At 51.7% G+C, this 25,149-nt stretch overlaps 1 protein-coding gene and 1 non-coding gene across 3 annotated transcripts in view; one reads left to right on the top strand and one right to left on the bottom strand.

Moving 5' to 3' along the window:
* Nucleotides 1-14,378, bottom strand: part of ITGAX (integrin subunit alpha X) — a 30,306-nt gene extending 15,928 nt beyond the window's left edge. Inside the window, 14 exon segments of one of the 2 annotated variants that reach the window (NM_001267739.1) lie at nt 5,473-5,682; nt 5,773-5,913; nt 6,093-6,235; nt 6,443-6,572; nt 6,740-6,813; nt 7,425-7,575; nt 8,347-8,500; nt 8,743-8,888; nt 8,977-9,107; nt 11,414-11,525; nt 11,675-11,745; nt 12,026-12,129; nt 12,725-12,830; nt 14,259-14,362. In NM_001267739.1, coding sequence (NP_001254668.1) covers nt 5,473-5,682; nt 5,773-5,913; nt 6,093-6,235; nt 6,443-6,572; nt 6,740-6,813; nt 7,425-7,575; nt 8,347-8,500; nt 8,743-8,888; nt 8,977-9,107; nt 11,414-11,525; nt 11,675-11,745; nt 12,026-12,129; nt 12,725-12,830; nt 14,259-14,295 — 1,710 coding nt within the window. In that variant the 5' untranslated portion in view covers nt 14,296-14,362. 2 annotated transcript variants of the gene reach the window in all.
* Nucleotides 7,973-8,091, top strand: LOC118146559 (5S ribosomal RNA). Its single transcript, XR_004732414.3, has one exon. It is a non-coding gene; the product is annotated as a 5S ribosomal RNA (ribosomal RNA).
* Nucleotides 14,379-25,149: the final 10,771 nt, after the last annotated feature.

Below are 25,149 nucleotides of genomic sequence, written 5' to 3'. Positions count from 1 at the left end.
TCCTCTCAAACTCTGTGCTGCTTTATCAACTATATTTATGTAATATTCCTTTTTTTTTTTTGAGACACAGTTTTACTCTGTCACCCAGGCTGGAGTGCAGAGGTGCAATCTCGGCTCACTGCAACCTTCACTTCCCGGGTTCAAACGATTCTCCTGATTCAGCTTCCTGAGTAACTGTGATTACAGGTGTGTGCCATCCTGCCCAGCTAATATTTTTGTATTATTAGTAGAGACAGGGTTTCACCATGTTGGCCAGGCTGGTCTCAATCTCTTGACCTCAGGTGATCCGCCTGCCTCAGCCTCCCAAAGTGTGGGGATTACAGGCGTAAGCCACTGCGCCCAGCCTGTTTAAGTAATATTCTTAATCTTGTGTATTGTCATTTCTGTAATGTTCATAGCATCTTCACCAGGAATAAATTCTCTCTGAAAAAAAAAAAAACACTTTCTTTGCTCATCCATAAGAAGCAAGTCCTTATCTTGCTTCTTGTATCTGTGCATGTTTCATCATGAGATTGCAGCAATGCAGGCTCTACTTCTAATTCTGGTCCTCTTTCTATTTCCACCACATCCATAGTCACTTCCTCCCCCTGAAGTCTTAAACCACTCAAAGTCATCCATGAAAACTGGAATCAGCTTCTCTCAAATTCTTGTTAATGTTGATATTTTGGCCCCCTCTCATGAATAGTGAATGTTCTTAATGGCATCTAAAATGATGAATTTTTTCCAGAAGGTTTTCAATTGACTTTGCCCAGACCCATCAGAAGAATTGCTACCTATGGCAGCTGTAGCGTTATGAAATGTATTTCTGAAATAATAAGACTTGGAAGTCAAATTTACTCCTTGGTCCATGGACTGCAGAATGGACGTGTGTTTGCAGGCATGAAAACAACACGGATCTCCTTGAACTTCTCCATCAGAGCTCTTGGGCGACCAGGTGCATTGTCACTGAGCAGCAAACTTTGGAAAGAAATCTATTTTTCTGAGCAGCAGGTCTCCAGGGTGCGCTAAAAACACTCAGTCGACCATGCTGCAGACAGACATGCTGTCACTCCAGCTTTGTTCCATTTCTAGAGCACAGGAAGGGTAGATTTAGTATCATTCTTCAGGGTCCTGGGATTTTCAGAATGGTAAATGAGCAATGACTACAACTTGAAGTACTACCGGCTGCATTAGCCTCTAACAAGAGAGTCAGCCTGTCCTTTGACGCGTTGAGCCAGGCATTGACTTCTCTGCCATGAAAGTCCTAGACAGCATCTTCCTCCATCAAAGCCCGTTTCTTCTATATTGAAAACCTGTTGCCGAGTGTAGCCACCTTCATCAGAGATTTTTCTGGAGAACTTGCTGCAGCTTCTCCATCAGCACTTGCTGCTTCCCCTTGTGCTTTTATGTTTTGGAGACGGCTTCTTTCCTTCAACCTCGTGAACCCACCTCTGCTGACTTCAGATTTCGCTTCTGCAGCTTCCTCATCTCTCTCAGCCTTCGTGGAACTGAAGACCGTTCGGGCCTTGCTCTGGATTAGGCTTTGGCTGACGGGAATGTTATGGCTGCCTTGGTCTATCCAGATCGCTCAAACTGCCTTCATAACAGCAATTAGGCTGTTTCACTTATTATTCATATGTTCACTGGAGTAGCACTCTTAATTTCCTTCAATAACTTTTTCTTTGCCCTCACAATTTGGCCAACTGTTTAGTGCAAAAGACCTAGCCTTTAGCCTATCTTGGCTTTTGACACGGCTTCTTCATCAAGCTTAATCATTTCTGGATTTCGATTCAAAGTGAGAGACATGTGCCAGACGTGGTGGCTCATGTCGGTATTCCCAGTTTGTTGGGAGTCGAGGCCAGCAGATCACTTGCGGTCAGGAGTTCAAGACCAGCCTGGCCAACGTGGCAAAACCTCGTCTCTACTTAAAAATACAAAAATTAGTCAGGCATGGTGGCACACACCTGTAAACCCAGCTACTCAGGAGGCTGATTGAGAGAATCACTTGAGTCCTAGAGGGGGAAGTTGCAGTAAGCTGAGATCACATCAGTGCACTCCAGCCTGGGTGACAGAGTAATACCCTGCCACAATCAATAAATAAATAGTGAGAGACATGTGACTCTTCCTTTCACTTAAGACCATTGTACAGTTATTATTTGGCTTAATTTCAATATTGCTGCATCGAAAGGAGTAGGGAGGCCAGAGGAGAGGGAGAGAGAGCCCGGGAATTATCAGTGGCGGAGCAGTCAGAACACACACATTTATGAAGTTGGCCTTCGTATATGCATGAGCTCATGGTGCCTCAAAACAATCGTTAACATTGAAGATCGCTGATCACAGATCACCACCACAGACGTGATAATTACAAAAAAGCCTGAAACACCATGAGAATTACCGCCTGTAACACAGAGACACAAAGTGAGTGCATGCGGTTGGATAAACGGCACCAAACACCTTCACCGTGTAAAACACGCAGTGTCTGCAAAGTGAAGTAAACAAGGTGTACCTGCATGTGATGGGTCGTGGGATGGAGTGGAAAGAAGGAAAAAATCATGGTGAGGCAGTGAATCCAGAAAGGCCGCCTCTGAGAATCAGGCCTGTGGGTGTAACCAAGCAATATTTGTAACCGAGTATCCACACAAATATACCTCAAAGCCACCACAGCAAAGGAAAGCCAGACAAATCGGAACAGACTGTTTGCAGTTCCATGACAACACGTGGGCCCTTGTCATTCTCAACAGTCTTTCACCTTCTTCTTTAGATTCCCCTTCCATTGTTAGTCTAGGGGGTTTTCATTTCTTTGTTTTGTGATGGAGTCTCACTCTGTCACCCAGGCTGGAGTGCAGTGGTGCAATCTCAGCTCACTGCAACTTTTGCCTCCGGAGCGATTTTCTTGCCTCAGCTTCTTGAGTAGATGGAATTACAGGCATGCGCCACCACGCCCAGCTAATTTTTGCATTTTTGGTAGACACGGGGTTTCACCATGTTTGCCAGGCTGGTCTCGAACTCCTGACCTCAAGTGATCCACCTGCCTTAGCCTCCCAAAGTGCGGGGATTAGAGGCGGGAGCCACCGAGTCTGGCCGGTTGTTAAACTATTTTAATGATAGTTATAACAGATTATAACAACCTGATGCCTATTGTGTGCCAGGCACTGTGATAAGCACTTCACGCATACTAACTCATGTAATCCTCACAGCAGCAGCTCAATGAGGTTGGTTCTATTATTACCACCATTTTACCGATGAGAAAACTGAGCACAGAGAGGGTGAGTTACCTGACCAAGATCACACAGCTGGTGTGTGACAGAACTGCAGGAACCTTCCCTGGCACTTTTTTCTTTTTGGTAATGACTTTTTTAAGCTATGGACCACAGAGCACACAAGTCACCCCTTTAAAGTATATGACTTTAGTGGTTTCTGGTATGTTTCAGTTGTGAAACCACTACCACAATCAATTTTAGAGCATTTCCACTACCTCAAAAAGGCACTCCACACCCGTTGGCAGTCACCCTCATGCCCCTGGCTGCCCCCCACACCCAGCCCTATGCAACCGCTCATCTACTTTCTGTCTCTACAGATTTGCCTGTTCTGGCCCCTTGGCCTGAATACATGTGGCCTTCTGTGCCTGGCTTCCGTCACTTAGCATATTTTCCAGGTGGAATTGCCAGATCACATGGCAACTCTATGTTTAACTTTTTTTTTTTTTTTTTTTTTTTTGAGTTGGAGTCTCACTCTGTCACCCAGGCTGGAGTGCAGTGGCATGGTCTCGACTCACTGCAACCTTTGCCTCCGGGTTCAAGTGATTCTCCTGCGTCAGCCTCCCGAGTAGCTGGGATTACAGGCACCCGCCACCACGCCTGGCTAATTTTTTTTCTTTTGTATTTTTAGTAGAGATAGGTTTCACTGTGTTGGCCAGGCTGGTCTCAAACTCCTGACGTCAAGTGATTCACCCACCTCAGCCTCCCAAAGTGCTGGGATTACAGGTATGAGCCATCATAACTGGCCTGTGTTTAACGTTTTGAGGACTTGCCAGACTGGTTTCCAAAGCCACTGAGTGGATTTACACCAACCCCAGCAGCAGGAGGATGCCTGGTTCTCCACATCCTCACCACATCAGTCATTATCTGTCTTTGTTTCTAGCCATTCTTGTAGGTGAGAGGTGGCATCTCATTATAGTTTTTATTTGCTGATGACTGATGACATAGAGAATCATTGTATTCACTCACTGGCCCTTGGTACCTCTTCTTTGGAGAAACGTCTATCCCTATCCACATCGTTTGCCTTTTTTTTTTTTTTTTTTTTTTGGTGACACAGGGTTGTGCTGTGTCACCTGGGCTGAAGTGAAGTGATACAATCTGCAGCCTCAACCTCCTGGGCTCAGGCGACCCTCCCACCTCAGCCTCCCGAGTAATTGGGACTACAGTTACTATAGCACCACGATGCCTGGCTAATTTTTTAAATTTTTTTACAGAGATGGGGTCTCCCTATGTTGTCCAGGCTGGCCTCAAACTCCTGGCCTCAAGCGATCCTCCTGCCTTGGCCTCCCAAAGTGTTGGAGTCACAGATGAGAGCCATCTCGAGCTGCCCCTTTGCCTATTTTTTGACAGGGCTTTCTTGACTTTTGTCAACAAAAGCAGCCCTTTGTTCTCAGGGAACCCTGCTCCCTTGGGTAGAGGCCTGCAGGAATGAGCATTTGGGGGGACCTCGATGGCAGGAAGGAATAAAACCATGTAGCATCCAGGGAGGCAAGGGGTGAGTGAAAGGGCAGGCTGAGATGACTAGATCTAAGGGTTAGCAGCAGGGAGCCCCAAGACTGCACGCTGGGTTAGAGGGTAGAAGGCCAGAGCACCCCTCACCATCTCAGACCACTCTGAACCAAGGCCCTTGTCTTCCCCGTGCCCCAGATTCTATCTGTAAAATGAGTTTTCTGTGCCTGGCCTGTGTAGCTTGTAAAACTGGCAGGGGGCTGGGCACAGTGGCTCATATCTATAATCCTAGCACTTTGGAAGGCCAAGATGGGAAGATCACCTGAGGTCACCAGTTCAAGACCAGCCTGGCCAACATGGTGAAACCCTGTCTCTACTAATAATTAGAAAAATTAGCCAGAAGTGGTGATGTATACCTGTAATCCCAGCTACGGGGGAGGCTGAGGCAGGAGAATCACTTGAACCGTGAGGCAAAGGTTGCAGTGAGTCGAGACCATGCCACTGCACTCCAGCCTGGGTGACAGAGCAAGACTCCATCTCAAATAAAAAAAAAGTGGTGGGGGACAGATAGGCTGGGAGTGGAACCCACTCAGATGTCACGTCCGTGTGCAGAGCAGTGCACTCTGCTCCCAGTCCCCACATCACACAGCATTTCCTTGCAAATACAGGGTGCTCAGAGCTGGGCAAGGGAGGTAGGAAACGGTAAAAAGTGACAGTTTTCTAGTATGACAGGTGGGGAGAGGCAAGGAGGAGGCTGCTGTAGTGACAGAAATGCATCCAGCCTCACCTGGCTGTAGGAGGGGCTGATGCTGGGTCCCGAGTCTCCGTGAAACAGGTAGACAGCACCCCGGTCCTCCTCCTCTCCTGGGGCCCCGATGGCCACATCCATCAGCTTGTCCCCATTCACGTCCCCCAGTACTGTCAGAGCTGCCCCAAAGCGGCCCCAGGGGTGGCCCTGCTCCCCTCGGAGAACCGCATTACACCACCACCTGCTCCACTGCAGAACACAAGCAGTGTCAGGCCCAACCCAGGCGACCCCTCCACCCACACCAGACCCCACCCAGCCCAGGTCCCATCGGCCACTCACCCCCCTGGGCAAGGGGCACACGGACACCTGGCCCCCTCGGGTCTGCTCATAGTAATGCGGGGCCCCGATGAGGATCAGGTCGGTGCTGCCATCGCTGTCCATGTCCACAGAGCAGAGGGAGGCCCCAAAGTAGGAGCCTATCTGGAGGGCAGAGGCTGGTCATGCTGCCTGCCCCACCAGAGGCAGCCCTGAGGGCCAGGTCCCACCTCTCCCCAGGTACCAGGACCTCCCCAAAGGCCCTCAAAGCCCCTCCCTCCTCTCCTCTGCCCCGTTCACCGCCCACACCCTCATCTTCGCCTCTGGCTCCCACCACGCCCAACCTGGGTCCCTGTGACCTCGGCCTTCATCCTCCATCGCCTGGACACCTGGGTGAAGATGACAGCCTTCCCGGTGTGCTGGTAGCGGGGGGCCCCCAGGACCAGGCTCTGTACCCCCTTCCACAGGGCCAACTGGGTGGAGTAACCTGAGAGGTCCAGGCCTCAGCACAAAGGCCCCCATCCCCCGTGCCCAGAATCCTGGACCACACTGCAGCCAGCACAGCCCCCATCCCCCTCCCCAGAACCCTAGACCCCAATCCAGCCAGCACAGACCCCATCCCCCCCCAGAACCCTGGACCCCACCCTGGGCAGCACACTCTCCCACCTGTTCCCAGCCCCTTGCCATTTCTCACCCAGGTAAGAGTCCCTCATGTCCACATTCTCCTGAGACATGTTGATGAAGGTGGGGTTCATATTTGAGGGGTACAGGAAGGCACCTCCAGACCAGCTGAAGCTCCCCACAGCCCCCAGGATGGGGCCATCCTGGGAGGAAAAGATTCCAGGGCTGAGCAGAGGCCAGAGCAGGAAGACAGCGTGTCCCAAAGATAGGCCTGCCTCCCGTGCCTCTCGCCCACCTGTCATGCACCCTAGCCTTCCCTGCTCCACCCCTCCCCTTACCACACATCATCAGCCTAAGAGGCCCCACTCACAGGTGAGAACACAGCACTGAAGCCTTCCTGTGCCATCTCCAATTCAAAGGAGCTACTGCTTGTAGTCTCGGTACCTGGGGGAAGGCATGACGCTTGAGTGCCAGGGAGGGAGGCGGGCTTTGCCAGGTCTGAGAACACCTCAGCTTTAGGAGAAGCTAAGACAGAAGGCTACAGGAAGGGCTGGTGCCTGTGACAGGGACCAGGCTCTGCCCTCCAGATCGGCTCCGACTTCGGGGATCCCCTCTGCTCCGCGGACATGGACAGCGACCGTAGCACTGACCAGGTCCTCATGGGGGACCCTATTACTACGAGCAGACCTGAGAGGACCAAGTGCCCATGTGCCCCTTGCCGAGGGTGGTGAGTGGCTGGTGGGACCTGGGCAGGATGGGGCCTGGTGAGGATGGAAGGGTCTCCTGGGTTGGGCATGGCACTGCAGTGGAGCAGGTGGTGGTGTGAAATCATTCTCTGTGGGGAGCAGGGACACTCCTTGGGCTGCTTTGGGGCGGCTCTGACAGTGCTGGGGGATGTGAATGGGGGCAAGCTGACGGACATCAGGGCCCCAGGAGGGAAGGAGAAGGGAGAATCAGGCTGCTGTCTGTGGGTTCCATGGAGCCTCCTCGGGTGCTAAAGGGAAAGGCGTCACAGCTGAGAATTTCCCAAGCGAAGAGCTCCCTTTTAGACTCACCCTCAATGGCAAAGATCTTCTCCTTCAGTTGGTTCTGAATATCTTTCAGAGCATCAAAGTCCTCCACTTTAAATATGTGTTCCTGGGAGGGCTTCGATGCAATGTCATTTAATTCTTTCCAGGAATTTCTGTTTTGAAAAGCTGAACCAACCTGTCCCCAGAAAAGATCAACTCAGTGAAAATAATGAACGGAATGTGTCTGTGTGCACTGGGTGTAGCATCCTCCAATAACCCTGCAGGATCGACAGGACGGAACCCATCAGACACACGGGAAGCACGAGCTCCCGGGCAGCATCAGAGAGCTTAGGAGAAAGGACCACGGTCCCCAGGCTGGGCCAGAGTTTTCATCCTGAAGGCAGTAAGAGCCGACAGAGCTGGCGTCTCTACCCTTGAAAGAGATGTTGTTGGCGGTGGTTCATGCTTGTAATCCCTGTGCTTTGGGAGGCCAAGGTGGTAGAATTGCTTGAGGCCAGGAATTAGAGACCAGCCCGGGCAACACAGCAAGACCTATCTCTACCAAAAAACAAAAACAAAAAAATAAAAATCGCGCCTATGGCCACACCACCCTGAAAGCGCCCGATCTCGTCTGATCTCGGAAGCTAAGCAGGGTCGGGCCTGGTTAGTACTTGGATGGGAGACAACCTTGGAATACCTGGTGCTGTAGGCTTATGAAAAAAGAAAAATAAAATAAAATAAAATAAAAATTTCCAGGTGTGGTGGCACACGCCTGTGGTTCCAGCTACTGGAGAGGCTGGGGTGGGAGGATCACTGCAGCCCAGGAGTTTGAGGCTGCAGTGAGCTAGGATTGCACCACTGCACTCAGCCTGGGAGACAGAGCAAGACCTGTCTCAAAGAGAAAAGCTTGGGAAGCTGCCCTCAGAGGAAGCCGAGGGAGAATGAGGAAGGCGTCGCCATGCCCTACCCCAATTGCATAGCGGATGATGCCTGCTTTGTCCGCCATGGGGATGACATCATCATAGTCCAGCCAGTCGCCTTCTTTCTTCCCATCAGTGATGACAATGAGGATCTTGGTGGCCTCTCTGCGGGCCCCATTTGAGGCAAGGAACAATTCTTTCCTATCAGGAAAGAAGAGGTCTTAGAGGCCTGTGAACAAAACCACACTAGCCACTGGTGCCCTTGTGAAAATGAGAAGGTACCCCTTCCTTTGGGAGGACCCGCTCCCACCCAGAGGTCCCACCTTGGCAAGGGTATCACTGGCTGGATTTCGGTCCCTGCCTGTCCCCTTCTTTCGGAGGCAGATGAGTCCCAAAGGAAGACCTGGGTGCTTTGGGACTGTTCGGGAGAAGTCAAGACTCACACAACTTTTTGGATGGCGGTGGCCGTGTGTGTGTATCCTCCCAGCTGGTCAACAGAAGCCAACAGGCTGAGGGGGTTTGAGCTCTCCCTGAATTCCTCGAAAGTGAAGTGTGTTTTGAATTTGCTGGAGAACTGCATCAGGGAAAACTGGGAGAAGCACACAGGGCCAGGGCTGAGACCATTTCACCAGGGTCCAAGCACCCATCCCAGCAGCCTCCCTCCTCCGAAGGCATACTTGGGTGCTGGGTCTCTGGAAGTGGCTCATCACAGCTCTCACGAAGCTCTTCATCATGGCAAAGTTGTTGTATAAGATGCTGCCCGAGCCATCGATCAGGAACACAATGTCCTGCTCCTGTCTCGGGCACTCTGGGGAAGGAGGCGGCATGGGTCCTCCAAGCGACACTCCCAGAGCCCAGGACCGTGGCCTCCTGGCCACAAGAGCTCACTCTCCCAACACCCTTCCTCACCTAAGCCCCTAGTTTGACGATGGGAGTCAGGCTCCACACCCTGGGTCCTGGGTCCTCTCCTCATCGGGGGCAGGGCTTCCCTACCCCTCTGCCTGGGACAAGCCCCTTCATTCTCTTACAGTTGCATAAAGCGTCTGTGTTGAAGCTGCTCACTCCTGCGAAGCCAGCCCGGTCGATAAGAAAGTAAAGGTCAGACTGGGCACAGTGGCTCACGCCTGTAATCCAAGCACTTTGGGAGGCCTAGGCAGGAGGACTGCTTGAGCCCAGGATTTCAAGATCAGCCTAAACAAGATAGTGAGACCTCACGTCTACTAAAAATTGTTAAAATCAGCTGGGTGTGGGCATGGTGGCTGTGGCTCCAGTCACTCTGGAGGCTAAGGTCGGAGGATCACTTGAGCCCAGGAGCCGAAGGCTGCAGTGAGCTGTGATTGTACCACTGCACTCCAGCCTGGGTGACAGAGTAAGACTCTGTCTCAAAAAAAAAAAAAAAAAAAGGAGGATTTCTCCAATTCAGATGGCAGGAAGTGAGGGCCTCCCCCTCCCCCTCCATTCTGGATATCTGTGCCCTCCCTGGACCCTTCCCACTTCCTTCCCCAGTGTCACCCCCTCCAGCAATGACACGACCTGATCCCAGCCCCTGGTCAGTGTTTGTCTTCACTGCACAGGGCTGAATGGTAGTTTGGTTTTTTGTATTGTTTCATGTTTTTGATTTTTTTTTTTTTTTTGAGATGGAGTCTGGCTGTTGCCCAGGCTGGAGTGCAGTGGCTTGATCTCGGCTCACCAAAACCTCCGCCTCCTGGGTTCAAGCGATTCTCCTGCCTCATCCTCCTGAATAGCTGGGATTACAGTTTCACACCACCACATCTGGCTAATTTTTGTAGAGACGTTGTTTCACCATGTTGGTCAAGCTGATCCGGAACTCCCGACCTTGTGATCCACCCACCTCGGCCTCCCAAAGTGCAGTTTTGTTAATTTTTTTTTTTTAGGCGGAGTCTCGCTGTGTCACCCAGGCTGGAGTGCAGTGGTGCAGTGCAGTCATAGCTCACTACAGCCTCCAACTCCTGGGCTCAAGCAATTCTCCTGCCTCAGCCTCCCGAGTAGTTGGGACTTCAGGTATGTAACACCACACCCACCTACTTTTTATTTTTATTTTTGTGGAGATGAGGTCTCATTCTATTGCCCAGGCTGGTCTCAAATTCCAGGCCTCAAACAACCCTTCTGCCTTGATTGTTAATATTTTAAATTAATCATCCCAGGAGCAGCCACACACTGGGACTGTTCTGTTCCCAGTTTAAATACAGGTCCCCACTCCCCACCTGTGTGAAAGCAGCATCTTCCCTGGGAAGAGGACGTTCTTCCAGCACCTGGAGAGGAGACCCCCTTCCACACGACCTCTCAGTGTCCCCTCTGCCCCAGAGACCTCCACTAGAGAGACAGGCATCCTGGGCATTCTGATGGGTGCCAGGCCCCTGTGGGTGGAGTCTGGACCCACAGAGGTGCTGGAAGGCACACCCTATTTGCAGCCAGATGTCAGTCTCACCAAGGGCTTGAGAGCAAATGTGAAACCAGGGGGAGGCCTCAGCCCGCACGGTCTGAAATGCCCACTGTTCCGCTTCCTTATCTTTCTTCCCCAACAACACCAGGGAAGCCAGGCCCTGCACCTCAACCTGCATGTGCACACACACACACACACACACACAGACGCATACACACATGCATATGTGTGTACATGCATGCATGCACATGCGTACATGTACACACACATACACACACTGTACTTTCACTGACCTTTCCAACTGCACAAACCAATTGGTCATATCCCAGGACCCATTGGATGAAAATAGATCCCCTTCTCTAAAAATAACAGCAGTGGGCCTTCACAGGGCTGTCGCCTGGTGCCAGCTGCTGTGCTAACCCCTGACCATAAATCATCTGTTACTTCAGTGCTGGGTGTGTTATTCTCCCCATCCAACAGATGAAGAAACTGAGGCTTGGAGAGGTTAAGATTGCAGGAAAGGTCACGTGGCGTGCGGGCGACGGGCAGGGTGTGTGGGCAGCAGCATCAGGAACCACTGGACCATGCGGTAATTCTTTTTCCAGAGCTCCTCTTTCTGATCTACTCTGGCAAGAGTGTCTCTGGCCCACTGCACCCCTAGTTGGATGCGCGTAAGCTCCTCAAAGCCCTCCAGTGGCCCCAACACTCACCCTGCATAGACACTGGGAGCCTCTGGGTGAGGTGGGCAGGGGCCAGGAGGAAGCAGAGTCCAGTTAGGTACATGTTCCTCCCGCATGCGTGGTGCATGGTGGGGCCGCAGGCCTGGGGACACAGCGGGCTGCTGGGGGGCTGCCCCTGCTCCCTCCCACCCTTGCATTTCAGCACCTCCACCCTACACGAGATCCCCAATCCCTAAGGTCCCGGGTCCCCCCTCCCTCTGCAGGGACCTCCTGTGACCCAAGGCCACTCACCAGCAGTTGGGAGGGGCTGGTGGTAGCCGCCAGGGACAGGCCCAGGGACATGTTCACTGCCTCCGGGGGGACTGTGGGGACAGATATGTGCATGGTCACCCTCAGGGGGACAGACAAGGCTGTGGAAGAGCTGGGCAGGGGTCACCTCCACCTGGGAGACAAGGAGGTCTGATGGCAAAGGGGGCTGTCGGGTCTTGACAGAGCCGCAGGGGTGCAATGGGCAGGGAGCAGGTCTGAGGGAGAAGGTCTCAGACACAGCAGAAGCTGGAAGTGAAACTCCAATGAGCACGGGGCCCTGGAGCAGGGGAGCCTGGGAGCCTGGCCCTGGGTCCCGGGCGGCCAGTGACTCACCCTGCAGGCTGATGGGCTGACAGGCCCCGGTGCTGTAGCTGCACTGGTAGAGGCCTCCTGTTTGATTGGCAGCCGTCATCTCGTGGGGGGCTCCAACCACCACCCTGCAGGGAGAGAAGACACTGCAGGTGAGAGTGTGGACAGTGGGCACAGCTGCCTCCGGCAAGTTCACATTTCCTCTCCCAGCCTCAGCTTCCTCATCTGCAAGATGGGTTTTAATAATTTAAATTCCATGTGGGAGGGATTTCTGTCTGTTGGATTTTCTGGCGTATGGAGACATAGTAGATGCTCAAGAAATATTTGTTGAGTCTGGGCACGGCGGCTTACACCTGGAATCCCAGCACTCTAGGAGACTGAGGCAGGAGGATCCCTCGAGCCCAGGAGTTTGAGACCAGTCTCTCTCTATTTTTTAATGTGTACAAAAAAAAAGAGAGAAAAACAAATACGTGTCTTGTGCACGACTAACTCTGACTCACAGGTTGCCGCGTCCCCTGTGATGAGCCTGGCTCTGCACTGACTGCTCTGTAAATGTTAGCTGTGAGACCGGGCCTGCTTTCAGGGCAAATCTGCATAAGCCAGGGCAGTCACTACACCAGACAGAGAGGAGCGTTTGCAAATAACAGGGCAGGGTGGGGAGCACGGGGCCCTGAGCAGGAAGAGGATGGATGAAGCTGAAGGCCAGCACCACCCGGGCCTCACCAGGAGTTCGCGTACTGGACCACGCTGTCTCCAAACCCAGCGCTGTCCACACGGAAGGCTGTCAGCTGCTCTGTCTCCAAGTTGAAACCCAGGGAAGTCGCTAAGGCTGGGGAGGAGGTGGGAAGAGAGCTTTGGAGAAGGGTCTTCCTTCTGCCTGGCTGCCCCCCACCCCTGGCCCCAGTGGGGGCCTCTAAGTCTGATGCCCGGGGTGCCTGGGTCTTTTGGACACCTAACTCATCCCCTTCTCTCCTTCCGAGGGTCCAGAGTGGCCCCTTGCCCACCATCCACTGTCGAGTTTCAGTTCTCTGTTTCTGCAGAGCAGTACTAAGGTTCTAAAGAGGATCTTTCCCCACTGCGCCCCTGGGGTGTTATGTCCAGGAAAACTTGGGAACCAAAGGTATGCTGTGCACAGAGCACAAGCTTGGCACATTCTGCCTATTTTAAAAATCTCTGAGGCCAGGCACGGTGGCTCATGCCTGTAATCCCAGCACTTTGGGAGGCCAAGGTGCATGGATCACCTGAGGTCAGGAGTTCCAGACCAGCCTGGCCAACATGATGAAAACCTGTCTCTACTAAAAATGCAAAAAAAATTAGTCAGGCACAATGGTGGGTGCTGTAATCCGGGAGGCTGAGACAGGAGAATCACTTGAACCCAGGAGGCAGAGGTTGTAGTGAGCTGAGATTGCATCACTGCACTCCAGCCTGGGCAAAAAGAGCAAAACTCTGTCTCAAGAAAGAAAAATAAAAAGATTAAAACTCTCTGGAGTGTCATGACAACTGTTCTCTCTTCTGGCATCTCTGGAACTCCCCAAAATTGATTCATCCATATCCTCTCCCTCCACGTGGGAAGTAAAAATGTTCCTCCTTAAAGTTTCCTTTCTTGTTAAAGAATAAATCATAAGTGTCATTCTTTAACAAGAGAATAACACTTGTTAAAGAGTATCCTCTTGGTAAGCCCTATTCTATGTAGCTATTAAACATGCCATGCTTACAGGCACATAGTATATTCTACGCCCTTGTACTTTAACCCTAGTTAACAAAGATATCTGTGCCGGACGTGCTCACAGGCATGTCCCAGCTTTCCATTGCTTTTACCTGTTTAGAAAACTTTTAAGTTGTTAGCCAATCAGGTTTTAGGTTAGGTTGTAAGGTCTGGCTCCAGCCAACGGAGATCAGACACAGCAGTAAGGACAACCCCAAATGGGTAAGGGATAAATATATCTGCTTTTCCTTTGTTAATTGCACTCTCCTGGCAAGATGGCTGGTGAGAGTACCTCTCCTGCAGTCCAGGAGGTAAAAATTGTGTTGCTGAAAGATCCTTTGTCTCAGTGCTAACTTTCCTTTGCGGCACTGAGTATTTGTTTCCAACACTCCACAAACTCCAGATCCCAAACCCTATGTGCCAGCCTCTCCCTCCTGCCTGAGTCTCTCTTCCTACCCAGATCCTGACCCCCCAGCCTGAACCCCCAGTTCAGGTCCTTGGCTCCCTTGGGCCTGGGTCCCCCAGTCCCACTTCCTTGGGACCCAGGCTCACCTGTGAACAGGAGGAGTGCTGCCCTGGTCCTGGTCATGACTGGAAGGTCAGACGCGAAGCTCTGAGCTCCTGGGCTGTTTCAGGAAGAGCTAGACCAACGTACTGAGGAAGCAAGTGGCCAGAGAGGTGGCCAGGGGCAGGAAGAAAGTTGTCAGGATGAGTCAGACGGGGCGGGCAGAGAACGCAACTGAACCAAGGACTGGCCCATTCGCCCACCCCCTGGCCAGAGTCACTCTCATCATATGACTTGGCTTGATGCTCTTTGTTTGAGTGGATGCAAATCCCTGCCCTGCCCTCCCAGGCTCCCCATGACTGGCAGAAGGTGCCCTTGACCCTGAAATTTCAGCCAGACTGGAGGGGGTGGGCAGAAGCCAGCCCCTCAGGACCCTGAAGGAAACCCTGGTGGAAGCCCTCCACTCTGACCTGGAAAGTCTGGGCCAAGGAATGGGGCATCCAGGTCCCTAGGAAGAGCACAGAGCAAGTACTCATTCATTTATTCATTCACTCCTTCATTCATCATTTACTCAAGAAGCCTAATTTGAGCCTGGAGATGCAAGCCCTCTGCTAGGTGGAGAAGAAAACATAAACCATACAGCCCCAGCCCTGGTGTCAGCAGAGAGGCAGATACATAAATAAGAAGCTCACTGCTGTGAGGGGGAAGAGCAGAGACCACAGGGTGCCTCACCCAGGCTGGGAAGGTGTGGCTCTCGGGGAGGGCTTCCTGGAAGAGGTGGTGCTTGAGCTGAGCATTGAAAGCAATCGAACTCAGGAGATGACAGGGCAGCCAGACATGGACAAGGCAGGAGACAGGAGGGCCTGTGTGTAAAATCAGTGATGGGAACCAGACAGTCGGAGGTGGGAAATGGTAAGAGACAAGGTCAGGGCGGCTGGGAGGAGAGGAAGGGGAAGCAGGCCCCAGGCCCCCCGGAAGACACCCTATTGTATGCACATCTTTTTTTTTTTTCTTCAGAAACATGGAATATTATGCAGCAATCAGAAATGATGAGTTTGTGTCGTTTGTAGGGACATGGATGAATCTGGAGAACATCATCCTCAGCAAACTGACACAAGAACAGAAAATGAAACACCGCATATTCTCACTCATAGGCGGGTGATGAAAAATGAGAACACATGGACACAGAAAGGGGAGTACTAAACACTGGGGTCTATTGGGGGGAAAAGGGGAGGGCCAGTGGGAGGGGGAGGTGGGGAGGGATAGCCTGGGGAGAAATGCCAAATGTGGGTGAAGGGGTGAAGGAAAGAAAAGCACACTGCCATGTGTGTTCGTACGCAACTGTCTTGCATGCTCTGCTCATGTACCCCAAAACCTAAAATCCAATAAAAAATTAAAAAAAAAAAAAAAAGAAACAGGATCTTGGTCTGTCACCCAGGCTGGAGTGCAGTGGTGTGATTATAGCTCACTGTAGTCTCGAACTCCTGGGCTCAAAGGACCTCCCGCCTCAGCCTCCCAAGTAGCTGGGACTATAGGATTGCATCAATGCATCTTAATTTTTTTTATGATCATTATTTTTAGTAGAGACAGGGTTTCCCCATGTTGGCCAGGCTGGTTTCAAACTCCTGGCCTCAATCAGTCCTCTTGCCTCAGCTTCTGAAAGTGCTGGGATCACAGGTGTGAGCCACCACACCCAATAAAGACACATTGATTTTATTCTGAGGGTAGAGGGGAGCATGGAAGGGAATTCATGGGGACCACATCCCCTGTCATTGCTGGGAGAGTTGAGTGGGTGTGGAGGGCTTGGGAGAGCGGGTGGGAGCCTGGGCTGCCGTCTCTGATCATTGCTGTGCTGTGACAGCTGTCCTGGTGGGAAGGGGCTGTCTGTGGAACCTCCGAGAGAGAGGTCGGAGGCAGTTGGGTATGTATGTGGGTCTGGACCTCAGGAATAGCTCCGTTCTGGACCCATCGGCAGAAGCACCGGGCGAGGTCCTGGTGAGAGTGTGATAAGGAAGGTGCATGCGGGCCATGGAAACAGCAGCGAAGACCTGAAGACTGAGGAGGCCCCACAGAGAGGCGGGAGGAGGCCGGAAGAGAGACAGGCAGGAGGACCAGGGACACAAACCATGGCACAGGCTGCCAGACATCCAGTGAGGGAAGAGATGAGAACGTTCCCAGCTCTGGCCCCAGAGGCCATCAGAGACCCCAGAGTGGGCCACACTGGGGCAGCAGGGAGGCCACACTGGCGTGGGCCAAGGAAGGGCAGTGTGAAGAAAACAGCAGCACTGTCACCTGCAGTGAGAGCCTCGGACCCCACACTTCGGAGCAGCATGGCTGGGGGAGGGCCCTGGAGAAAGGGGGAGATGAGGAAAACCGCAGAGAGAGAAGATGGTGGGTTGAACGCCAAGAAGGAAACAGCAACAGAAAAACCCAAAAAAGAGGAGAAGTGGCGCAGGTTCTGGAGGGATTAAAAAAAGAGAAACCAGCAACTGGGGACGCAGGGCTGGGCTTACAGGCAGGGTGAGGGCCAGAGAGGCCTCGCCTTCGAGGAGGCCACGATCCTGGCCTTGCTGCCCCTTTTCTCCTGGTTGAGGTCCACTCAGGTGGAGGAGGCAGGAGAGGAGGACCCCAGATGCATGAGAGACCCCATCTCCTCTCAAGCTGCCCACCAACTCCCACGGTTCCCCCGGCTGAGTCAAGGTGAACTCAAATTGGAAGAAAGCCATGGTGAGACCTTTCGCTTTTGGAACAGACAACTCAGGCTCAGCAAAGAGGAAGACATGAGGAGTCCTCATCTCAACCCACCCCCTTTACAGATGAGAGCCTTGGGGCTTGCAACCAGGACCTCAGGGAGTCTAAAACTCACAGCCCCACTGCAGTGAATCGTGACTCGACGTTTCCAGAGGAAGGATGGCAGCTGGGGAAATGATGTAAGCAAGGAAGGAGGGGCTGCCCATCACCCACCTCCTCAGCCCTGTGGGATCCTGAGGTGCTCAGCCCCTGGGGTGCTCAGAGCTCAGGCTGAGCCCATGGCAAGAGGTCAAGGGTAGAGGGAGGGTCTGGGGGAGTCTGGAGAGCAGCCAGCCTGTCCTGGACTGATCCTCATCCGATCAGTTCCTGCTCCATCCCTGAGCCCAGGGGCTCTGGTAGAAGGAGGTTCCAGCAGGGCAGCAGGTTGGGGTAGGGGGGCGTGGTTCTGGGACGAACAGGGAAGGAGGCGGATATGGAGAAGCCAGGTCGAACGCTGCTGCCTTAATTCAAATCTCATTTGTCTAAGTGGAACCGAAAAATTTGGGGTCTGTCTCCTGGGTCCTTTGTTTTCTATGGAAAGAAGAGAACAGAAACCTTGTGGGTAGAAACCCTCGGATTTCTGGGTTCGTTTCCGCCCCACACTCACCCACGGGGCCCTAGTGGAGTTACCCTAAAGTTTCCGCCCCGCCTCTCCCGACTCGCAGTAGGTCTCACTTCTCTCTTTGAAGGACAATCCCTGCTGCCCCCCCCAACATTTTCTTAACATGCAATTTATTTTAATTCTACAGTGTAGAAATATACACGTACAGACAGAGGTACTCGGGAAGACGCTCTGCTCCGAAGGCACCCTGAAGGCGCGGCGTTCTGTCGGGATTTGCGGTTTGGGAGCGCTGTCTGGGCGGCTCGGTAGGTGGAAAGGAGAAGCAGGCATGGGGTGATGACATCGGCGGCCGATGCAGGAGCTGCCGTGCTGACATTTATAGCACCATGCTCCTTATTTATTTTCTTAGTAAAAACAATATTTTTCTCCTCTCTTTTTTATTTATTTATTTTTTCAGTAGAGACAGGGTTTCTCTATGTTGGCCAGGCTGATCTGGAACTCCTGGCCTCAAGTGATCCACCCGCCTCGGCCTCTCAAAGTGCTGGGATTACAGGTGTGAGCCACTGCGCCTGGCTTCTTTGTTAAAATTTTAGATTCAGGGGATACATGTGCAGCTTTATTACACAGGTATATTGCAGGGTGCTGAGGTTTGCACTTCTGTTGACCCTGTCACCCAGTGAGCAGAGTACCCAATAGGTAGTTTTTCAACCCTTGCTCCCCTCCCTCCCTTTCCCCTTCTGGAGGCCCCAGTGTCTGTTCTTCCCATCTTTACGTGCCTGTGTACCCGATGTTCAGCTCCCCCGATACACAGGAATATGCAGTATTTTGTTTTCTGTTCCTACGTTAATTCGCTTAGGACTATGACCTCCAGCTGCACCCATGTTGCAGTAAATGACGTGATTTCATTCTTTTTCATGGCTGCATTGTATTCCATGGTGTGTGTAGCATTGTATTCCATGGTGTGTGTAGCATGTTTTCCAAGCCACCATTGATGGGCATCCAGGTTGGTTCTGTGTCTTTGCTATTGTGCTTTATTTGTATTAGCTAATTGAACCCTCACAGCAGCCCTGTGATGGGGGCTGCTGTCACCCCTGTTTCACAGATGCAAAATTGAGGCATGGAGTAGTTGGGTGGTCTGACTCAGGTCACCCAGCTAGTTCAGGCTAAGGACAGGACTCAGGATGCTGGAGTCTTGAGTATTTTGCTAATGACTTGACTTCCTCCTCTCTGCCCTAACCGCTGCCTGGGGCACATTTGTTCCTCATACCACTCATCCCACACACATGGGCTGCCCATGGGACCTAGGCTCTGGGCTGGCCACTGTGAGAAGCAAGACAAACAGGAAAGGGTCTCAGTCCTCAAGTAGTTACACCCCAGAGGGAGATCACACCCCAGAAGGAGATCATACCCTAAAAGTTTTACTAGACAGCAGAGTAACCCGAGGAAGGAAGGATGTGATTAGCTCTGCTTGATGAATCGCAGAGGGAGAGGCTTGAGATGAATAAGGCTTTGCCCTGGTGCACCAGGGGCTGGACAGGGACTGCTGGCTTCCCTACAGTGGGACTGTGTCCTCCTAATCTTTCTTTTATTGTTTTGTTTTTCAGAAACAAAGCCTTACTCTGTCACCCAAGCTGGAGTGCAGCCGTGTGATGAGATCCCACTGCAGTTTCAGCCTCCTGGGCTCAAGCCATCCTCCCACTTCAGCCTCCTGAGTAGCTGGGACTACAGGTGTGCACCACCATGTCTAGCTAAGTTTTAAATGTTTTGTGAAGTTAGGGGTCTTGCTATGTTGCTCAGGATGAACTCCTGGCCTCAAGTGATCACCCCCACCACCTCAGCCTCCCAAAGTGTTGGGATTATAGGTGTGAGCCACCATGCCTGCCCCTTTTTACCCTTCTATCCCCAGTTCTTCCCATAATCCCTGGCACACAATCCATATTTGGTGCATGAATGAAGTGAAAGAATGGCAGAATGTTATCCAGGCAGCACGAGGATCTGATAGTTCCAGTCCCAATCACAGTTGCAGCTCACTTATGTGCCTGGGAAACAGCATTTGCTGCAATTGTTCTAAGCTGAGGGTGGGGGGCGGGGAAGTTAATAATCAGTCTTTCTTAGTGAAGGATGAAAGGTGACACTCTCTAGATGAGAGTTCATTGAAGGAAGATACTGCTTCTCACTTCTCCTTGTCTCTCCAACAATGGGCATTGAATACTGAGCAGGTACAACCAGGGGTCAGTTCCTGTCTGTGGGTGTAGAATGAATGGGTGATGAGAGGGTGGATGGGTTTGTGTGTAAACAGGTGGATGAATGGAAGGATGGGGTGGAGGGTGGATGTGTAGTTGGGTGGATGGGCAGGTGAACAAGTGGATGGATGGAAGAATGGAGTGGTGGGTGGACAGGTAGATTGGGGGGGTGAGTGGGTGAATACATAGATGGATGGAAGGATAGGGTGGAGGATGGATGGGTAGATGGGTGGGTGAATGGGTGAACAGGTGGATGGATAGAAGGATGGAGTGGTGGGTGAACAGGTAGATGGGTGGGTGAGTGGGTGAATAGGTGAATGGTTGGAAGGATGGGGTGGTGGGTGGATGGGTAGTTGGGTGGTGGGTGGGTGAACAAGTAGATGGATGGAAGGATGGGGTGGTGAGTGGACAGGTAGATGGGTGGGTGGGTGGGTGGGTGAATAGGTGGATGGATGGAAGGATGAAGTGGTGGGTGGATGGGTAGTTGGGTGGAAGGATTAAGTGGCAGGTGGATGGGTAGATGGGTGGGTGAGTGGGTGAACAGGTGGATGGATGAAAGGATGGGGTGGAGGGTGGATGGGTAGATGGGTGGGTGGATGAACAGGTGGATGGATGGAAGGATGAGGTGGAGGGTGGATGGGTGGATGGGTAGATGGGTGGGTGGGTGGGTGAATAGGTGGATGGGTGGAAGGATTAAGTGGCAGCTGGATGGGTAGATGGGTGGGTGAGTGGGTGAACAGGTGGATGGATGAAAGGATGGGGTGGAGGGTGGATGGATAGATGGGTGGGTGGGTGAACAGGTGGATGGATGGACGGAGGGGGTGGAGGGTGGATGGGAGATGGGTGGGTGGGTGAACAGGTGGATGGATGGACGGAGGGGGTGGAGGGTGGATGGGTAGATGGGTGGGTGGATGAACAGGTGGATGAGTGGGTGAAGGGGAGATTGCACAGGTTTGAAGCAAAGAACCAAATTCTCAGACCCCCTCACCCACAGTCCTGCTCAATAATTGCAGGAATCAGAAGCTGCCTGGAGGGATGCAAAAGTCACCCTTCTAAGAGGTAAACCAACTTGAATTGGTGCAAATTTGGAATAAAAGCAAGCCTGTTTAATGTGAGTAACAGACTACAGAAAACAAGTCAAGCAGAGGAAAGCAATGGGAAGCTGGGGAACGTAGCCAAAGTACCCCTGTTGGAAGGGAAAATGCTGGATAACGAGTAAAGGGAAGAGGGAAGAAGGAGCTCCTGCTGGGAAAGCCCCAGGAGAAAGAAGGCTGTCCCCATTCAGACTCCCATGCTGGCGAGCAATTTCACCACAATGAGAAAAATATGGATTTAATTTGTACTTAGATTCAGTGAAATAGACACACCGGAGAAAAGGGGAAGTGAAAACAAGTCACTGAGAAACCGGGGAAGAAGGGAGAGAAGAGGAAAGATTATAGAAAAGAGATGGTCACGGAAGGGGGCTTGGGTCTGCAGTGTTGTTGACAACACCCACACCTTCCATTTCAAGGCTTCCATTTGAAGGTGGAGGCTCCCCTTCACCCACCCATCCACCTGTTTACCCACCCACCCGTCTACCCATCTACCCACCACCCCATCCTTCCATCCATCCACCTGTACACACACAAACCCATCCACCCTCCCATCACCCATCCATCCTACACCCACAGACAGGAAATGACCCCTGGTTGCAACTGCTCGGTGTCCAATGCCCATTAATGGAGAGACAAGGAGAAGAAAGCTGGATGGAGTGGGGAAAGAGGCTCAGTGACAAGGGGCTCTCCCCCAACCCTGACTCCAGCCTGGTCCCTGGGAGCTGTGGGCATGGATGGGTCCCTCCTTTGTTATAATGGAGCGAGCATAGAAAGTCAACACCAAGACAAAAGTATGCCAAAGTGCAGGGCCTTTATTGCTGGCAGCCACGGAGGACTCGTTTCTCTCTAACCCGTGGCCCCGAAAGGAGGGTGTCAAGGCCTTTTATACCTGTAAAACCACCTCAGGAGTGAGGGTGGGGGTGAGGGGCTTCAGACATTTCAAGGACTAGTGGATTCTGTAAATCACCTCTTGGGCAGAGATGAGGGTGAGGGGCTCCGGACATTCCAGGGGATTCCTGGGCGATGATGAGGGTGAGGGGCTCCGGACACTCCGAGGGCCAGGGGACTTTTGACATTCTGATTGTTACTAAAGTGGTTCACAAAAGTCAAGATTAGCATTTGTTTACACATTGTCTGGGTAGGGTGGAAATTACAGTTCTTAATTACTTATTACAAGAGGCAGGGGCCAAGATGGCGTGGGTTTGGACTGCTTGCCTGTCACATTTGAGTTATAGAGAGCAGTTTCAACAGAAAACTGAGAGGTATGGTTGAGGTGTGCAGTTTATGGGGCTTTTTACCATGTCACACTTGAGGCTGAAGTCTGGCCCCTGATTCTTCGTGAGTGGATTAGTCATTGCCCACCGGCCATTCTTCCCCCTTTCTCCAGCTCATCCTACTGTCACCCGAGGAGAAGAGGCTGCTCCCCTGCAGCCCAGACCACTCCCCAGAGATGGGGGCACTTGTAAGCCTCGGGCACCAACACAGCAGTTAAGAAACTGGTGTTTTAACCCTCCAAGCAAGAGTTTTTAAAGGCTGGGTACATTTCAGGAAAGCAGAAGTTACAAGCAAAATCATAAACCAATACCTGGAGGCTATACCTTAGTTTGGCCCAAAAAGCCAGGATATCTTGAAGCAAGGCTTACAAGCCATAGGTGGGTTCAGAGATTCTTTGATTTGCAATTGGTTAAGGAAGCAAAGCTTTGTCTAAAAACTTGGGGTCAGCAGGAAGGAATGTTAAGGTCTGGCCTATGGGAGTGACTCTCTCCAGGACCCTCAGGAAGAAATTTAGAGCAAAGAAGAGCGATCAGAGTTGAGTCTTCAGTTCCTCCTTATCAGAGCCCTACCTACCAGCAGATGGCATTTTCCATTTGGTGGGTGATATGGTTTGGATTTGTGTCCCCACCCAAATCTCATATTGGATTGTAATCTCCAGTGTTGGAGGAGGGGCCTGGTGGGAGGTTACTGGACCATGGGGGTGGATTTCCCCCTTGCTGTCCTCATGATAGTGAGTCAGTTATCACAAGATCTGGTTGTTTAAAAATGTGTAGCACCTCGCCCTGCTCTCTCTTCCTTCCTTCTCCAGCCTTGTAAGACAGGACTCCTTCCTCCTCACCTTCCACCATGATTGCAAGTTTCCTGAGGCCTTCCCAGCCAGGACTCCTATAATGCCTGAGGAACCGTTAGCCAATTAAACCCCTTTTCTTTACAAATTGCCCAGTCTCAGGTAGTTTTCTGTAGCAATGCAAGAACGGAATATTATAGCGGGGTCTAGGTTTTTGAAAAACAACTCGGGCGTGTGTTAACACTCTTGGTTTTCTGGGCAATCACACATCTCATGGCTCTCACTTCCTTGGCTACTGTTTAAAGTGACTGTTACTTTCCTGCTTACCAGCTGCTCATTTGCTTCTCCAGATCAGCAAGGTGCCTGGAACTCTCCTTGAAGAAACTCAAGATTTTTCTTTATTTCCATGTGTGGGGGAACCCATCGGGCCTCTAAGAGGGGTCCCCACTCTGTCTCAGGCACAGACAGCATCTAGTGATCACAGAATGATTTCATCTTAAATCCTTTTTAGGGTAAAAGGAGGGAGTCAGGGGACCCCTAGGGAACTGAGGTGACAGAACGAAACAGAGCAGACATCCAGAGTCTCTATGAGAACTTGAGCCATCAGGGCTGTGCCCGGGAGGGGCTGAGCTGGAGATGCCTGTGTGAATTCAGAGAGAGAGGAGGAGTGAGGCAGGGTCATCCCATTCAGCTTCTCCTTCTTGGCCCTGGCTTGGTAGCAGGATCTGTCTCAACAGGCAAAAGTATAGCCAAACTTGGCAACCAATGAGTTCAGTTCCTGCTCACTCATCCCAGCCTGCAGAGGGGTCTGTCCTTTAATGGCTGTAAGGGGTGGGAGGAAGTTAAGGGGAAGGATTCTCGCAATTCTTCAAGTCTGCACCAAGATGGGAATGCCCACGGAGGAAGCAGAAAGGACATTGCTCAATTGATCTATTTATCACAGTAGCTGGACCAGAGGATTGCGGAAAGACACCAAGACCAACGAAATGAGAGCAGGTGAAGGCTGTTTATTCAGAGCTCGCTCTAGCCAGGGAGTTGGTCCTTTTTGGCAGAGACTCAAAAATGGGCAGCACAGTAGGAAAGCTTTTTAGTGGAAACTGGGGATGCCCCAAGTGGAAACTGCTGGCCTGGGAGGCTGCAGATGGCTCACTGGAGCGGGCATCCTATGCGATTGACTGGAGGGCATATTTGGCTTTGTCTGGTTGGTCCTAAGTTGGAAGCAGGGACAAAAATTAGGAAGCCATCAGTTATCAATTAAGTCCTGGACATGGGGCTGATTGTTAGTTATTACTAGGCCTCCTGGGCAGGTGGCTGCACACTAGGAAGCAGATTCTATTTTTATGTATGGTGCAGCCCAGATTCAAGGAGTTAGACAGGCCACACCATGCGATGTCAGGGGCAGTAATGTCACACTGCAAGGGCGTGCGGCTGGGAAGCAGAATTCACTGGGGGTCAGAACTGTAACTACATCCCGTGGTGGCTCAGATTAGGATTCTACTCTAAGTAGGAAGAGGAGGGTGGATACTGAAGGGATTCATTTATTTGGAAGCAAGAAATCCCAAAAAATAAAAGCAAACAGACATTCCTGGGCTTGGCCACTTATCACCAGATTTAGGTCCCATTTATTAGTCACTTTGTAGCCATGCTAGGGCAATTTGTCACTTGAAATTATGTGCTTTTCTAACCCATCATAAAGTTCTTATCAGGCTGAATTCAACACAAGCTTCTCATTTGAAGACACCAGGTGAACTCTGAGCCCGCAGGAATTTAACTCCCCTGCAAGGACAGGCAGCTAAGGCACGGACGCTGCAAGGACAGGTGATTAGAGGTACAGAGCTCTCTCCCTTCCTAGGGCACTTCAGGATTTCTGGAGATATTGAGGACTTTTATCTTTCAACATAAGGAAACAGAAATTCTTAACAGATTTTATTTAATTCAGGAGAGAAAATACCAAAGAACTGTCTAGAGGTGACGGTATATTCTATCACCCCCACAGATACAAAGGGCCATTGTCTCATCAGCCACCTTTCGAGGCCATCTCACTGCACTTTGAGAGAAATTGAAACTCCTCACTCTGGCTTACAAAGCACTCATGCCCATGCCCTGCCCATTCTCCCAGCCTGCCCTGCCCTCCCCTTCACCTGGAGGGCTTCTGTCCCTGCTGCAGTCAGGTGTCACCTCCCTTTG

Source organism: Callithrix jacchus, chromosome 12, assembly GCF_049354715.1.
Source record: "Callithrix jacchus isolate 240 chromosome 12, calJac240_pri, whole genome shotgun sequence".
Lineage (NCBI taxonomy): Eukaryota > Metazoa > Chordata > Mammalia > Primates > Cebidae > Callithrix > Callithrix jacchus.
This window is presented reverse-complemented; position numbering and strand designations above follow the sequence as displayed.